General features: G+C 35.6%; 2 protein-coding genes across 4 annotated transcripts; one reads left to right on the top strand and one right to left on the bottom strand.

The window, feature by feature from the left end:
• Positions 1-892: 892 nt before the first annotated feature.
• LOC110666717 (lysine-specific demethylase JMJ28) lies at positions 893-8,873 on the top strand. The gene is made up of 13 exons (XM_021827306.2): positions 893-2,081; positions 2,181-2,326; positions 2,884-2,989; positions 3,084-3,216; positions 3,313-3,373; positions 3,471-4,206; positions 5,021-5,350; positions 5,785-6,315; positions 6,387-6,459; positions 6,546-6,631; positions 7,080-7,199; positions 7,283-7,350; positions 8,499-8,873. Exons 1-13 carry the CDS (start codon positions 1,383-1,385, stop codon positions 8,527-8,529), a joined length of 3,120 nt encoding a protein of 1,039 aa, XP_021682998.2. The 5' UTR covers positions 893-1,382; the 3' UTR covers positions 8,530-8,873.
• Positions 8,662-16,936, bottom strand: LOC110666719 (heat shock factor protein HSF8). Of its 3 annotated transcripts, XR_002497192.2 has the most exons (4): positions 16,388-16,936; positions 10,805-12,087; positions 8,968-9,022; positions 8,662-8,883 (listed from the first exon to the last, which is right to left on the bottom strand). XR_002497192.2 is itself a non-coding variant. In XM_021827308.2 (3 exons), exons 1-2 carry the CDS (start codon positions 16,691-16,693, stop codon positions 10,843-10,845), a joined length of 1,551 nt encoding a protein of 516 aa, XP_021683000.2. In that variant the 5' UTR covers positions 16,694-16,936; the 3' UTR covers positions 9,613-10,452; positions 10,805-10,842. The 3 variants fall into 3 exon arrangements, 2 of the variants coding, with proteins under 2 accessions (XP_021683000.2, XP_021682999.2); XM_021827308.2 differs by lacking the exons at positions 8,662-8,883; positions 8,968-9,022 and adding an exon at positions 9,613-10,452; XM_021827307.2 differs by lacking the exons at positions 8,662-8,883; positions 8,968-9,022 and having other exon boundaries at positions 10,624-12,087.
• Between the last annotated feature and the right edge of the window lie 581 nt (positions 16,937-17,517).

Below are 17,517 nucleotides of genomic sequence, written 5' to 3'. Positions count from 1 at the left end.
ATCACTTCATTTCTGTAAATAAGCTTTTTTTTTCTTTTCCCTTTCTTTCTGTTTTTTTAAAGGAAGCAGGAAGAACCCCAAAAGCTGCAAATTGCACCATTTTGTGTGAACCGCGGATATGAATGTGTCTGCCTGTTTGAATAAACATCTTCAAAGTTTTGCCGGAGAATTGGAAAACCATAACTTGACATGGGTTGGGCTTTGGTTTTCACATTTTGGATTGGATTAGACTTTATGTACATGGACTTGATAGCCTTGTCGTATCTTTCTTAACAGGAACGAAGATTCCTTGCTTAATAATAGTAAAAAGAAGCAGGACAAGACTAGCTAATTTGTATGGTTTAAGTTCTTGAGAATTCGGTCAGAATAATGTTGGAATGGCAAATACTTCATTTAATAGCTAGCAGCCTAGCAGTAACTTCGTTTTATGGGTACTAAAACGCCTTTTCTTCTATCAATATAATTTAGTTTCAATTATGAAAATTTTCAAATTCGAGTCACAACCAAAGCTAATTATAAAAAAAAAAAAAAAAAACCCTTTCCTTTAAACCATTGCTCTGCAAGTTTGGAAACTGCAATAAGCCATTTATGTAGTTGAGAATTATACTAAACTCTGAACTTGATGTGGCGTCCCGTGCTTGCCAATTCTAGAGTTCTGTATAAATAAATGAATTCTTGAATTGTATGATATTTTGATTCAAAATGGTGTGCAACAGAAGAAAATTGCTCCCTATATATTTACCTGGTAGAAGTTATCCGATCACAGAACCTTTGTGTGTGATAGACACTAATCAATTCATTTACAGATAACTGAGATTATGACCCTTAATTATCATTAATCAGTAATTGCATCAATCACTATACAGCAAATAAAAAGCTGCCATAAATTGCATTCTGCAATTCTGAATTTCTGGGGCAAAACAGCCTCCAAAATCACAGAAAGAACATTACATATTACAGAAAAATAAGCCAAAAAAAGAGGGAAAATAGAGAATTAAATGTGATCTGATTTATATATGATTGCATAGGTGGGGGTGTTACTGCAGATATCTTGTTTGCAAGTCCAAAAAGAAAACAAAAGGGCAAAATTTGCATTCTCCATAAAGATTCCTCAGCTCAATCTCTTAAATCATCGATCGTGACTATATTGAAGATTTCGAGACCAAATTGCACTCCCCTTTTCCCAAAAATTACACCTTTTTGCCATCTGTTTCTGCCTACTCCCTTCCATAAATGCCCTCCCTAAAACCCTGCAAACGATTCTTTCTTCACTCACTCCCTTCTCTGTTTTCTATAACACCGGCGAAAAAACCACACTGTTTCCGTCACTTTCCCGAGAAAGTTCCGAATTTTACCAGAAAGTTAAAATTTTTCCTTCCTTAATGGAGGAAAATGAGCCTTTGCCTGAGCATCTTCGCTGTAAACGGACCGATGGGCGGCAATGGCGGTGCAGTAGGAGAGTCATGGACGACAAGAAGCTCTGTGAAATTCACCATCTCCAGGGACGCCATAGACAGTACAAGAGGAAAGTACCCGAGTCACTTAAATTGCAAAGAAAGTACCAGAAGAAATCGACTGCCAATGCAGATTCACTGCCTCACAATGTCGAAATTAGGGCACCGAAAGAGGAAAGGTTGTCACGGTTGGTGAAATTGGGGAAGCCTATTAAGAGAAAGAAATTGATCGGCGAATCTGAAGCGCTTGGTGACGCTGTGAAGAAGATGAGGCTAAAGAGAGGGGATTTGCAGCTGGAGCTAATAAGAATGGTGTTGAGAAGGGAAGTAGAGAAGAGAAAGAAAAAGAAGAAGAAGAAGAAGAAAGTCGTGGTTGATGAGATTAATAGTGATAATGATAGCGATATTGATAGCAGTAATAGCGAGGGAGACTTAATGAGAGATTTGCCTAATGGATTAATGGCAATATCTCCTGCTAAACATTTTTCCAATGCGGCTGCGGCTGCTGCTGCTGCTTCTTCTTCTATGCCATGTGATATCAAAATTGGAGCAGCTGATTTCAGTGCGGTTACTAGAAGATGTTTTCGGTCTAAAAACATTGAGCCAATGCCAATTGGTACATTGCAGGTAGTTTTTGAATTGGCCATTTCTTTACTACCTCCTGTCTGTTAATCTTGAATTTGTGGTTAACCGTATTTTTTTGGTGCGTGTTAATTTAATTTAAAGGTTGTACCTTTCAAGAAGGATATGTTGAGATTGAGGAGGGGAAAGAGGAAAAAATGCCATTTGTGCAGGAGAAGTGGATTGAAGACGCTAATAAGGTGTTCGAGTTGTAGAAAACAATTATATTGCATGGATTGCATCAAAGACCAGTATGTTTTTTCAGTATCAGCTTGTTTAAACTGTCTTCAATTCTCTGTTTATTCATTTGTTTACGTTATTAGTTATCATCATTCTATGGTACATATGTTACATATATAGTTAATAATAGTTTTGAAAGAGTTGGTCCAAATGGTATTAGAAGAGAAATTGCAAAGACGATTAGGACTTAAAAGTCATTGCCGAATGGTACAATTCAATGAACCAACAAAAGAAAGAAACAAAGTTAGAACGTAATGTTAGCCTGCGCATCAGAATTTAATTAGTTAAAAACCATAGAAACACGAATAAGTAATGTCAGTTCATGTCACATCATTTCATAAAACTAGAATGCATTTGCCTATTACTTCACCCAATGATGGCTTGGGAGAGCATTTTGTATCCAGTAAGCCAAAATGCTGTCTGTTTCCCAGATATGGCTCCAAATTGTGCTCAAAACACCAACTATACATAGGGGTCGTGTTTTCAAGGTTTTGACCCTTTTGTTTTGTTTGAACAATTTGTTTGGATTGATGCCCAATTGGTAATTTTGATGTTCAAATGAATTTAGGTATTCTGATATGCAAGAAGAAGTTAAGATAGCTTGTCCAGTTTGTCTTGGAACTTGTTGCTGTAAGGCATGCTCTGCAATTCAATGTAGGGACATTGAATGTAAGGTCTGATTTCTAATTTGACTAAATTATGAACAAATTCATTCACATTTCTACACTCAGTCGCGATATTTAAACTTACATGAAAAACATGGTTCAGGACTCCTCCAAGGACAAGAGTAAAGTCAACAAAGTTTTACATTTTCATTATTTGATCTGTATGCTTCTTCCTGTACTGAAACAACTAAATCAAGATCAAAGCATTGAGCTAGAAATAGAGGCAAAAATAAAAGGTAGTCACAATGGTTATGCTTATTGATCTTATGAAATTAACTTTCACTACTAACCCACAGGGGATCTTTCTTCTGATGTCCTTCAGTCTGTAACAGGCCAGAAACCTGCAGATGTTCAAATCCAGCAGGCGTCAGTCAGCTGCAATAAGAAGTGTTGGTATGTCCCATGCTTCGGAAAAGCTATGATATATTTAATATACTTTATTTAATTTTCTTTCATTGCTTTCCGCTGCATGATTTAATTCCTGGAGCAGCAATAATTGCAAGAGTGCCATTGTGGATTTCCATAGAAGCTGCCCAAGTTGTTCCTATAACCTTTGCTTAAGTTGTTGTCAAGATATTTTTCAAGGGAGCTTACCTGGAAGTGTTAAAACCCACAAGTGCAAATGCCCTGGCAGAAGGAAAGCCAGTATATTTGGAAAGCAACCCTCAGAAATGAAATCAACATGCATCTCTAAGTGGAATTATGGCAATAAATATTTAGATTCTTCTATGTTATTGCCCAGTTGGAAAGTTCCTGATGGTAGTGGTATACCTTGTCCCCCCACAGAGTTTGGTGGCTGTGGTGATAGTCTCCTTGACTTAAGTTGTGTTTTCCCCTCAAGTTGGACCAAAGAACTGGAAATAAGTGCGGAGGAAATTATTGGTTGGTATGAGTTGCCAGAAACCTTGGACGTTTTCTCGCGCTGCTCATTATGTTTTGGGATGGACTGTGAAGTTAATGGGATTATGCAGTTGCAAGAAGCAGCTACAAGAGAAAATTCTAATGATAACTTTCTGTATTATCCTACTGTTATGGACCTCCATAGTGATAACCTTGAACATTTTCAGAAGCACTGGGGTAAAGGTCAACCTGTAATAGTTCGTAATGTTCTTCCGGATACATCTGATCTTAGTTGGGACCCAATAGTCATGTTCTGCACCTATCTTAAAAATAATGCTGCCAAATCTGAGAATGAGCAGGCTGCTGATTGCTTGGACTGGTTTGAGGTTAGCATTTTTCTTTGTCATGTTCCATGTTAACATGCAGTGTAACTGTTTTACATATTAGTTTTTCAAAAGTTCAAGTAACATTATTTGCTCTTTCTCTCTACTTGTTCATTATAAAATGACTTGGTTTTGTGCATTGTAACATTGGACTTGATTATGAAGTTCAAAAGGAGTTTAAATGTTCATGTGTAAATATATTTCCGAAAATTCCTGTTATCAGTAGCAAATGCATTATCTTCTCTTAGAAGTAGAAATGTAACCATTAATATTTTTTTGGAGGTTCCCTTGCAATAAATTTTATGCTCGATAGTGTCAAAAGATGTGCAACCCAACAGGTTCCCTTGAATGATGGCCTGTGGACACTTAAGAATGTAGGTACCATTTTTCTCTAAGTATCTTTGTTCTCTATGAAGTCTGGCTGGATGGTAACTGCTCCAGGCAACTGCACAAAATATTGCCTTTAGTGAGATTTCCGCAACTTGAAAAAAATTGAGTCTGCTATCTCTTACTGGTTTTTCAAGTTAGTCTTCATGATATTTTGACAACACTAATATTCACATAGTGTGATTTTTATTTTCTCAATGAAATCCAATTGCTATTCATCAGGAATCTGAGCTAATATTGGATTGCGTGGATATCTTCTTCAGTGCCAAAACTGCAGTATTTTGGCTATTTATCATTTCTTTTTTCCTTTTTATAACTATACTTTTTGCATTCTGATTTTCTGACACACGGGTTATTTTGATTCATTGGATAATGCAGTTTAAAAGCACCTTCAATTCTGAATAATAAAAATTTTTATTTGATGTGGCAGGTAGAAATTGGTATCAAGCAATTGTTCATGGGGCCTTTTAAGGGTCCAACACATACCAACCTGTGGCATGAAAAACTAAAATTGAAGGGCTGGCTTTCTTCTCATTTATTTCAAGAACATTTTCCAGCTCATTATGCTGAAATCCTTCATGCTTTACCACTCCCAGAATACATGGATCCCGTTTCTGGCGTTCTAAACATTGCTGCAGAATTGCCAGAGGAAATCATGAAGCCTGAGCTTGGTCCGTGTGTCTATATCTCTTATGGTAGTGGTGAGAATATTGTTCAGGCTGATTCTGTGGCAAAATTACGTTATGATTCATATGATATGGTAGGTTTCATTCTGTTCTTTTCTACTTTGATGTCAAATGTTATATGTAAATTTTATTTTAAACTTTAGATCAAATGCACTTGTCTTCCTCAGAGCAGAAAGTTATCTCTTGATTGTGCCATACTTGGCACAATCCTGAAAAATATGTTATCATGAGCATGCTTTACTTATGGCACCTTTATCTGGTCTTAAATTACCCTTTTCTGGATAATTTAAAATGTTTGTTCTCATATGGTCTAAATGTAACATCAATTTACAAGGTCACATCTCTTCTTCTAGTTTGCTCAGAAAGCCTTTACCCAGAATCAAGGTCACCACCTCTTGCATTTTTTCCCTTATTGTAACCTTTTAACATACACTTGTTTGGGTCGTCATATTCAGTGGAGAGGAAAATGAGAGTGGTATTCTAAAATTTTTTCTCTTTCTGATTGCAGGTTAATATTTTGGCACACACCACTGATGTCCCTGTATCTTCAGAACAGCTTAATTATATAAGAAAGTTAATGAAGAAACGCAAGGAACAAAATGAAGTGAGCAAAGCAGCACCAAATGATGGGCAAAGTGTGGAAGAAGTAGGCTTACATGATATGATCACAGAAGAAATGTGCTTACACAAGAAGGTTGCTAGAGTATCTTGGTTTTCTGCTGCCAGTCACAAAGCACAAACAAGTCTCAAAAATAGAGACTTGTTCCTTGATGGGGAACATGATTCTGATTCTGATACTGATACAGATACTGAAGTCTCAAAATTTTTCTTTGGGCCTGTTAAAAGCTGTAGGACATCAGAAAATATGAATTTCTGTGGGAAGAATACAGATGGTTCGGATCATTTTAGAAAGCAAGAAGTTGCTGAGTATTGTGGTGCCCAGTGGGATGTCTTTCGTAGACAAGACATTCCAAAGCTTGTTGAATACCTGAGAAGGCACTCTAATGAGTTCACTCATACATATGGCCTTCAAAAGCTTGTAAGTCCTGAATAAAATGTCAGTCTCTAATTCTTATGTTCAAGTTAATAATTTACCTGTGCCTCTTGCAGGTAGGTCATCCAATACTTGATCAGAACTTCTTTCTTGATACAACTCATAAAAAGAGGCTTAAGGAGGAGTTCAGTAAGTATCACTTCTATTTGTTCTTGTATGTGTATCATAGGTAATCTGAAGCGTTTTGCAACATCCTAAGCTGCCATTCCTTCTAGAAATCGAACCATGGACTTTTGAGCAACATGTTGGAGAAGCTGTCATCATTCCTGCTGGATGCCCTTACCAAATTAGGAATCTTAAGGTAATTCATAGAAACTATGAAATTTTACCATTTTAGAAAGCTTGTTCAATTGCTAGTCTGCATAGTTATTGAATTCTTTTCATCGGTCTCAACTATTAGAAATTTCATAATTTAGCATGTAGGGTGCTACTATTGAATTCTGAGTATCTGAGAAACTTCTGAAGTGAATTGATATCTGTTTTTAAATTTATTTTTGCCGTCTTTCATTTGCTATAATTCCACCAACATCTTAAGTTACCAAAATATACATGAATATTTGGAAAGAAAAAAAATGAAAATAAAAACAAAAACTAATTGCCTTAAGTTCTAGTTATCTACTTGGTATTAGTACTTCATATTTGATTAGGTGTGTAAAGTTGTATAGTTCTGGATTCTAATTGAATGAAAATACTCAATTTGCCATAATGCTTGTTAATGTTGTTCTTTTGATGTTTAATGAAAACTGCAGTCATGCGTTAATGTTGTATTGGACTTTGTCTCGCCTGAAAATGTTACTGAATGCAACCAGTTGATTGATGAAGTCCGTCTGCTTCCAGAGAACCATAATGCCAAAGTAGATAGTCTAGAGGTAAATTACACGCAACTGTTGCATTCTTGTTCTTCATTCTTGTCCACAGATGACTAAGGCTTTGCTTTTATTGCAAAAATCAGGTGAAGAAAATGACACTTCATAGTATTAGCAGAGCAATCAAAGAAATCCGTGAGCTTACATGTGCAGAGTAAGTGCCTTTATTGAAGTATAAAAGTAATGCTTTTTGCTTCTCTGTTTAGCTCCAGCATGTAGCTCTAACCAAATATTCAAGGTTTCATGTTTATGTTGCTTTGTTGCGTTGGCTAAAGATTGCAAAGTGGACAGACTAACATCAAGCATGTGAAAACCTAACGTGTTCTGAGAGTCACAATTATTAATATTAGCCTGAGGGACTATGTTGAACATCTTTTTCTAACGAGGCTATCAAAATTATGGGCTGAAATTGTAGAAACATCTAGATCTTGTATGTCTTCCTTTTTTTTTCCCCTCATAAATGAGGACATCTAATCAATGGATTTGATGTGTATGCTAGCTAGTTTCCTCTGTAAATGACCTTGGATTGAATCCTGTTGGCACTTGGGATGAAGTGCTACCCCTCCGTTGTGAGTTGTGTGAGAGTGTGCAAATGCATTATCCAATGCTAAGAACTTGGCTGACATCCATCATCTCTCTTCTACTAAGAGTTCCACTGGAATCACTATCATTGCTTTTAATGAGTTCTCTTCTACTAAGAGTTCCACTGGAATCACTATCATTGCTTTTAATGAGTATGGTTACCGAGGTTTCTACAATAAGCTAGTCTAGCCTCATTCTTTGAAAGATATGCAGAATGGACTCCTCTACCACGTTTGAATAACAACACTTCATATAATTTTTGAAAAATATGATTTTAGAGTTGTTTCATTATGCCCATCATATATTCCCAATTCTTTCCTTGTTCTTATAATATGGCTTCATTTGAGAAGATGAGGATTTGAAATTATGGGGGTTTCAGAGTTGAATTTGATATTTTGTTGATATTTCATGATTTTTAACTCAAAACAGAAAACCAAGTTCACCTTCATTTGGAATGCACATTTATCAAATATACCATTAGATTTTTTTTTTTCTTTTTGTTCATTTTGCTCCAACTAGAAACAACTCTAATACCACTGAGCTAAAGCCTATTAATAATAAACCATTAGATAATATGAGTACTGTGTGGAGCGTGAACATATCCCATATTATCAGATAGTTAAGCATGAAAGACTGCAGTGTAGTTGTTTCCTTTGTGTATTCAAAGAATTTTTTTTTTTTTATTGTGACAAGAAGCAATTTCAATACCCTACATTACAGGACTAGTGCTGATCTCAATGATCGACAGTGAAGACTGATAATTGAAATGGATCTGATTTACTTGCATCTGAGCCCCTCTTCTTACCAAGCTATGGCATGTATGGAATGCAGAATTTAGATAGATCTGTCATATCAGCAGCAACATAAAGCTAATTTCTGCAGATTAGATAAATGATTGGCATTTATTCTCCTGCAACTTGTGAATGTAAATTGTTAATAGTCTCTAGAAATGGTATACATCTGAGTTTAGGAACACTGTTTCCCCACCCCTCTCAACGTTGAACGTTGGACAAATACACTCACCCATACAGTTGCAATCCTCTTGATTAGCCTTGTAACGAAAATGATAATAAATGAGGTTCGTACTTCCGACCATGCTCATTTTCTGATTACAAACAAAAATAGTTTTCAAGATAGACGAAACAACAATTTGTAGCACACTAACAGTAAAAAGCATATGAAGAATTACCTTTTGCAAGGAACATTGCAGCAATCCTGGCCTGAATACCAGCGGCAATTTTTTCCTTCAAAATTGAAGCAAAGAACAATACCATAGCATTTATCAAGGAATATTTACGAAACAAATAGTTTTATTGCATTTATGTAGTCACATCTCTCATACAATGTTCAACCTTTAACATAAAAGAGAAATCAACCTTTAACATAAAAGAGAAATGAACACATAATAGGAAGATGAAATTGTAAATTTATTCGTTTTTGTTGTGAAGAGAAGGCTTCTGAGTTATGCGAGCGTGATATTTCATAAACAAGCTTCACACCCAAAGGGTCTTAGAAGTATGATACAGGCTCTCAGTTTGGGTATATGGTTTTTCCGCTCTTAACGTCCAATTATCTCATTCTCTGAACAAACAGCGTTTTAAAATGGGACACGGATAGTCATAAGTCCAAACTGGGCGACACACAAACCCCCCCCAACCCCCCAACCCAACCCTTTTTTTTGTTTTAACGTTCTAAACTACTAAGGTAAACATTAGCAGACAGCTAATAACAAATAGGTTTATGATATTGCTTTTAAACACATTTCACAAATCTAAATACCAAAATTTATCTTCCTTGGGTGAAGGAAGCAATGAAGTAGAGAGACTATTCATGGTTATTTATTTATTGTCTGCAACTTTTTCTGTTTATTGGAATTGCTGAATTCAACTTCTTATATGTAGAATATATGATTCTCAAATCCTAGATAAAACAACCAGCTCTACAAAGACCATGAATATATGCAACTATAAGTTCCAACTGAAGGGCTTTCCCCTTTCATTTACATTTCCTCTAGAAACCCATTTGCTTGCACAATATCTATACTCTACCCAAGATGTACTTTACAATGATAATCATCGTAATAGCATAGGCATTAATTGAATGAGAAAACATATGGCAGCTAACTGCTTTAAAGAAGCTTGTGTCTTTTGTAAATTCCCAATTCAAGCTCTTAAACACCATTAAAAATGTAAAAATCCACCTTTTGTGGATTAATAGGTCTGCTTGCTATCTCAAATATATCACTTTCATCACTTTCAGTCGCAGCAACATGATTGAACACATGGTCTTCTAACATTAGCGCATAGATGACTGAATCCGCTCTTTACAAAGAGACTTTTTACACGAAATAACTATGCCTAGTAAAGTTGATTCAACGATTGTATTTTTGAATGAGAGCAAACACCCATTAATATCCACACCACGGGGCAAACACTCGAGCTCAACTTGACTCAAATCACCAATAAAATTATTGACTAATCTCAAATTAAATCTTGAATAAGTAGAGTGAGGTTGAGTTCAAACTTGAATTTATAAATTATTACTTAAAATTATACAAAAACATATATACTCAATTAGGCTCACAGACCATTCCAGCTGAGTATTGTGATGCTTGAACTTGCTCGGCTCAACTCACTATTCAAGCTGCTCAAGTTCGAGCTTGACTTAATTAAACCTGGAGTATAATTCAACCATTTTTGCGAGTCAAGTCCAAATAACTCATAAGCAGCTCAACTCATTTATGCTTCTACTAAGGAGCAAGGCTCAAGATATACAAGGGTGCAATGTCAAAGACATGGATGCAAAACATCTTATGTTTCTTGAGATCTTGAATTTCCCCGAAAGATGAACAGAGAAGATCACTAAAATTTCAGATTAAAACTTTTGAAGAGAGCTAATTTATGTCTCGATATATGTAAAGAAAAAACCACAGGCAAACAAGTACAAAAGGTATCGACTATTTTTTCAATGGCCAAAGAAAGAGGAACATATGATTTTAAAGGTCAAAAGTTTAACAAGGTGTTTACCTAGGGCAGAGTGCAGGATGTACATTCTGTAAATCAGATCAAAGCTTTTTAGCATCTGATGTGAGAAGTCCCATCTGCTCTGCAAGCTGATCCATGTGCTGAGTTTTGTCCCAACCACTGTCCATTGGCTGCACATCGTTTCCCTTTGCTTCACCATCCACAGAGCTTGATTCAATATCCTCAAGTACTGGGCTTTGCACGAGTTCATCCCAGAAGCTAGAATTTTCAAGCAACATATCAATATCAGGATCTGAGGGAACATCTTCAATTCCTACTAAAGTCAGATCCATAAATCCATCATTGCCAGTCTCAGGCTCCTCATAACCTTCGCCAGGAATATCAACAATACTTTCAGGCACCATTTCTGGTATTTGGGAGAGCGTTGGCATGACTACATCTGACTGAGGAACAGAAATGGAGGGTGCCTCTTGTGATCCAACCAGTGCACTCATATCAGGAAGCTGAGAAGCTGTTATCTTTTCAGAACTGGGAATGCATGGAGTGCATTTTATTTCTGAAATGGAAGCTGCAGGGTCATGCCCTGAAGCTACTGGTACATAGGTTGAATCACCTGTAGTTGGTGTGACCTCTTGAAGAGTCACCTCTGATATATGGCTTGAAGACCTCCCACTCTCCATTCCGCTGGATGATGGTGAGCCACTGCCAATTAGGAAAACTTCAAGACCATTGTTATAAGATTCAATCCCGGAACAAGCATCCATTTTCATCATTTGCCTCAGCATGGCTTTTGCTGCATCATTTATCAGAGGCTTGTACTTCACAATTTGGCCATCAGGAGCACTAGAATTCTCATTCTCAGAAATACCATCTTGTTTGAGCCTTCGTTTTTTGTTAGCTTCTGTTATGCGTCTATTGCTTTCATTTTGCTGCTGTACAAACTGAGCCAAGAAGCCAGGGCTTTGCATAGCCTTTGACAGGAAAGACATCATTTGTTGCTGCCGCTGCTCCATCCCTTGAAGTCGCTGTACCATGGCTTGCAATTGGCCATCAGTAGCCTGTTGCTGCTGCCTCAACCTAACAAGTTCTTGCATAAGCACATTCTTGTCCCTCTTAAGCCTCTCAACCTCTTCCTCCAGCCCAAATTTCCCAACCTCAACACAGGCACCCACAGATGAGTTTTGTCCGTGAGGTTTTTGTACCGGTTGATGAGCATGTCCATGAGCAGGTTTTCGTCGACTAATACTCTTAAGTAGGTGCTTTTGACCCCTCAAGAATCCCTCATTGGCAAATTCCCAGCGGTCTGGATCAACCTTCCGGAAACCCTGTTTGACAAATAAAGCGCACAAAAATGTTGAATAAAGCAAAAAAGCAAAACTTCACTGCAACTAAATAAATCACCAAGAGCTTTAAAAAATTGCCAAAATTACACTTTCTGAACATCCAATTTCACAATGCCTCATTGAAACTGAATCACTCATCTTTACAAGATTGGAAATTTAAAAGCATAGGAAGACAACAATTCTCTGCTGTTGAAACTTTACTTACACATTCTTATATAGGAATTCATCAAAATGACTTAGTAAGGAGGCCTTAAGGCCCCTAACAATTATAGGAAATAAACAAGGTTCTTTTTCATTGTATTACAGGGTGCAAAAATGGGAGGTCAAGACATATTAGGATAGTGCATTCTGGATTTTCGCAAAAAGTTGAGCGAGAGAATATTTGTCTTCTTCCAATCTTATTATGATTTTCATCATCCATTCCTGCCTCCCCCAGATTATGTAACATTTATCTTATATTTTTCCTTTTCTCCACACTGAAAAAGGGGAGAAAAAGAAGAGAAGAAAAAAGCCCTGAAAAACCAGGCAATGAAGTGCAGGCACAGCTTGACAAGCCAAACACATTTCCCTTTCTCTCTTCAGAGTTGGTTAATCAATCACTGGCATTAAACTATGTATAATTAACACATAAGTATATCATCATGATCCGCTGTAAATTCTTACAAAATTCTATTCACATATTTCAAACTTACACACATGAGGGCAATCAGACCATAGTGATCATAATAACCCTACCCATGTCCCAAATTCTAAGGAAGTTAGTTCACACAAAATGCCTAAAAATATCTCCACAAACAAATGCATCTTGCCATCCGGTCTATTTGCAACACATTCATACTTGCACCTTAAAATTTACTACACTGTGAAGTTCAAACCAGGCAAATATACACATAATTAAGAGGTCCCACTCCCCAAACCACTACCATGCTTCTAAATCTTCATAAATAAATATAAAGAAATTTTATGGAAAATAAAAAAGAAATGAATTATGACGATTCCTCTCTCATGAGAACATGGCACAAAGCAGTAGAAAGGCTACAAACTTTTTCCTCAAAAGCTTATTTGGACCTATAACAACCTTTACCGACCTCATGTGATGAATTAATCACCATGCATGATCCCAATAAACTTTCACAAAATAGCTTACCAGCATTTTGTCACTACGGCACCATGGTAAAGACTTGAAATGGAGATACATATGGCACATCAAAATTAAGCAATTTTTACAAGAAAAAAAATATAACTGCACATGAAAGAAAATAAACTTATGATGATACTATCCCCTTGAGTTACTTTTTAATAGAGTAAATATCATAGGATCATACCGCATGTAGATATGTCCGTGTCACATCAAATGCATGTAACAACTTCTACCAGACACACTTCTTATAAATCAATAATTTTTTTAAAAGAAAAAAGCTCATGCACGATAAAAGAATAAAATTAAATTAACCAGATCCTCATTTAAGAAATATACTGCTAGTAAGGAGTCAAGAAAGATTCAAGAAAACAATATACTTAGAAAAGGACATAAAAAACATAACAATACATTTCTCTATTTTCCAACTTAGTAATGCATACATTGTTTGCAGTTAGTACAACATGCCCATTACTTAATTTATCACACTTAATATTTACTATTTAGGAGTTAAATACCCCCCTAGATCACATAAATGCTGCTATCCCTGTATGAATGAGGTAAAAACTAGAACTTAGTGAAAGATTCCTGTGAAAGGTGAGGTTTCATTAACTACTAAATCTTCTCAAATATATTTTTGTTTCATTAAGTTGTAGTGAGAGACTCGTGTCACCAGAAACAGAGAGTAAGCATGTTTTGATTCACGGCAGAAATAAGCTTGAAAGGATTACAGTAAGTACACACATGCATCATTCCATCAAGTCCATATCCTAAAAGTTGTCATGGAGCAGAAATAGCATTACAAGATTGTCAAAATTTCCATAACCAAATTTACAAGATGAAGGAATTGTTCTTGCTGAGTTTCTTCCACAAGTAGCAAAAAGTGATTAGACACCTATACTCTCTAAACAAACAACAATTCATAAATTTACTTTGCCCATAGACTATAGCTAGTCTAGTTTAGAAAAGATAATATAATTCAAAAGCCAAGATCCTTAATAACCTTGTAATCAGGTCAAGATAAACCTGAGATGTGCTTTCTTTCCCTTTTTTTTATTCTTCCATTTGTGCTCCATTTGGTTGCTGAGAAAAAGGCAGGGAGAAGATAAATTAAAACCTTAAAATTGTGACATATCCATTGTGTCAGGGGAAAATAAACAATCAAATCTCGATGTCATCTGAGTCTAATTAAAGTGAAGCAACCTACAAATTCCTAACCTTTCAAAGAAAATATAAACAAGTACCGAAAATAATCTCTATTTTTTACTCATGAATTCCTATTAACCAAAAGACAAGTTTTGTAACATATTAAAATTTCCCACAAGTGTACTGCAACATAACCTTCGCTGTTACTCCAATACACTATAATCACAATAATTTATTTACAAACTATTTGCTCAAATCTGATTTGATTGAGGCCAATTTCTCATCTCTCCAAACTCGAACAAATAAAATATTAAGAGGAAGAAACCGACTTCTCTTTCTTGCCCCAGTTCTAATGACCAAAGGTGTTTCTGACAGTTAAATTACCTAATTTCCAACCTCAAAACTGTAACATTAAATTTCACCGCTAGAAGGCACTATCATTCACATAAACACATCATCAATGAAAAGACACATTGACAATACTCCCAAAAGAACAGAAATAAGACCTCCTTTCTTTCTGGTTCTAAAGTAAATAATTCTATTGCAAAGAAAATACACCAACTTGGGTGTCTCCCCTCTTAAATTTCTGCCTACAATTCAAAGTACTATCTCCTCTTCCTCTCCCCAAATTTCCAAAGTTTGAACAACCAAATAAGGATGCATAATCAGAATTCACGGAGCAAACCATTTTTAGATTAGACTAAGCCCACATGTTTGATAACTTGACTTGATTATCACAAGCTAAACAAAATGATCTTACTCGAATTATTATAAGGAAATAATACCTTAATCCAAAACAGCCTCAGAATTCAGAAATAAAAAAGAACCCAGAAAGGGGAAGTAAAACTCACATGAACTAAAAGGGGGTAAAATGACCGACATTAATTCATCTGACTATCCCTACATATGATTAAAACAATTAATATTCTTTTTTCTTCCCTCAATATCCTCAAAGACCAAGCAATTGAGTTTTGTCAAAAGTCCCATATTGAAGGATCACAAGTAATTCAAAGGGCTTATAAGGGTGAAGGGTTAGCTACCTAATTGGTTAGTTCTAACCTTTTAGCAATGGTTGGTCCTAGCCTGAGTAAGCCCATCTCACTAGTCATAGACTCCTGCCTCGGCCCACTCACTCGCCTCTACCCGTTCAATTTAAGTTTGTAATATGGTTTGGCATTAGATCAGGTATGACCTAGTTCAATTCAAGTGTCAGGTTCGTTCCCAGTGTTACTGCTGCATCAAAGTTTAAAGGTTTAAGGGGAGGATTTCAAGGTTCAAGTGGTTGCCACTTGAGGGGAGTATCAAGAGTCCCACATAGAAGGATCAAAAGTAATTCAAAGGGTGAAGGTTAGCTACCTAATTGGTTAGTTCTAACCTTGTTGGTTCTAGCCCAAGTTAGCCCATCTCACTCATCATGACTCTTGTCTCTGCCCACTCACTCACCTCCGCCATTCAATTCAAGATTGTAATAAGTTTCCTGTGGTATTGAAAATTTAATCCACAAATCAAGTTGTTCTCCAAATCAGAAATGAAACCCAGTTCCCAGAAATTGTCAATTCTAGAACCTATGCAACAATCAACATAAACATACAGCAACGGCTCCTCCATAACCGCTCCTCCAAAACACCTCATATAAAATACCATAAATAACCTCTTTCCTTCCCCAACCTTCTCAGCAACCATAGAAATGAAATTTTTATAACAATCCAAAAATTAATCGTAGAAAGTAGGCCGCGACTCTAAGCCCACAAATACATTGTAAAATTAGCAAAAAAAACTCTATCTACAACAAGCATAACAATAATCAAACTTCAAACATAATTCCTCATCTCCATATGCAAATCAACCGTAACCAAAAAAAATTCAAACGATAAGCACATAAAAGAGCACACCAACTCAAATGAAGGAAAAAAAAAATCCAAGCCAAAGCAACGCAAAGCGTGAGAAGAAGAAGAAAGCAGGAGAGTAACAGAAAGAGCAACATCCAAAAATCCGTACGTAGGTGTTGAGCTGCCTAACGAAGCTGGAGAAGTTGTTGTGCTTGAAATACTTGGGTAGCAGGTCGCGCGCGAATTCTGGTGGGTTCCAAACCACGAAGCTGTTATTCGTCGGACTCCAGGAAACGATCGCGTCCGTCGCGGGGTCGTCTACCATGTCATAAGTCTTGCTTAGAAACGGCGGCGGTGCATTTGCCTGCGCCGAAATTGGCTCCGGAGCAGCAGGCGCTTGTGCTCCACCAGTGCCACTAGTTGAAGCATCCCCACTGCCTCCACCACTTCCTTCATTGTTGATTGTTCCATCCATCGCGTGATTCTAAATATACCACCAGCACCTAAAAGAATTATTCATGGGTTAAAAAAATTAGGGTTTTGCAAGGTAGGAAGAGGTCATAAACCCTATATTGCAGACGCAGATACATATACTTTAGAGAGAGAGAAAAAGGGCATTGAAGAGAGAGGAAAAAGGCACAGGTAGTCGTACGGTCACGGGGAGAAAGGTGAATTTTAATTGGGCGGACACCGTGGAGAGAAACAGACCTATCTGACACTTTCCTTAAAAAAATTCATCGCATTACCTTTCACAAACATTTTTTTATATTAATTATTATTTAATTTTTTATTTTTTTAATAATATTATTATTTACAATTTTATTTTAATATTTATTATTTAAATTTTTTTTTAATTTTAAAAAATTAAAATTTTTATAATTAAATATAATATTTAAAAATTATTTATTTTATTTTTTATAAATCCATTTAAATAAAAATACTATTTATCATATGTTACTTTTATTAATAATAATAATAATAATAATAAATTATTAATAATTATTAATCTAAAGAAAATTATAATTAATTTATAATTTTATAATTAATTATAATATATTTAACTAATTTTAAATTATTTTTTATTTTTAATAAATATTTTTATTATATCATTATAATTTTTATTATTTTTATTAAAAAATTTAAGAAATAAAAAAATATAATTTATATAAAATTTATACAGATAAAATATAAAGATTTAACTTATTTATAATTAATATGTATTATTTTTTATGTTAATAATTTATTTTTTTATTTTATTTTTATAATATTAATTAATGTTTATTATTATTATTATTAATA

The sequence above is a fragment of the Hevea brasiliensis genome, chromosome 18 (genome assembly GCF_030052815.1).
Source record: "Hevea brasiliensis isolate MT/VB/25A 57/8 chromosome 18, ASM3005281v1, whole genome shotgun sequence".
NCBI classification, from domain to species: domain Eukaryota; kingdom Viridiplantae; phylum Streptophyta; class Magnoliopsida; order Malpighiales; family Euphorbiaceae; genus Hevea; species Hevea brasiliensis.
This window is presented reverse-complemented; position numbering and strand designations above follow the sequence as displayed.

Bases quoted from the DNA above. Each gene is read 5' to 3' on its own strand.
- LOC110666717 (XM_021827306.2), top strand. From the start codon at position 1,383: ATGGAGGAAAATGAGCCTTTGCCTGAGCATCTTCGCTGTAAACGGACC. The intron at 2,990-3,083 runs GTCTGATTTCTA...AACATGGTTCAG, and splicing joins GTAGGGACATTGAATGTAAG to GACTCCTCCAAGGACAAGAG. The intron at 6,316-6,386 runs GTAAGTCCTGAA...TGCCTCTTGCAG, and splicing joins CATATGGCCTTCAAAAGCTT to GTAGGTCATCCAATACTTGA.
- LOC110666719 (XM_021827308.2), bottom strand. From the start codon at position 16,693: ATGGATGGAACAATCAACAATGAAGGAAGTGGTGGAGGCAGTGGGGAT. The intron at 12,088-16,387 runs GTACGGATTTTT...TTTGTCAAACAG, and splicing joins TTAGGCAGCTCAACACCTAC to GGTTTCCGGAAGGTTGATCC.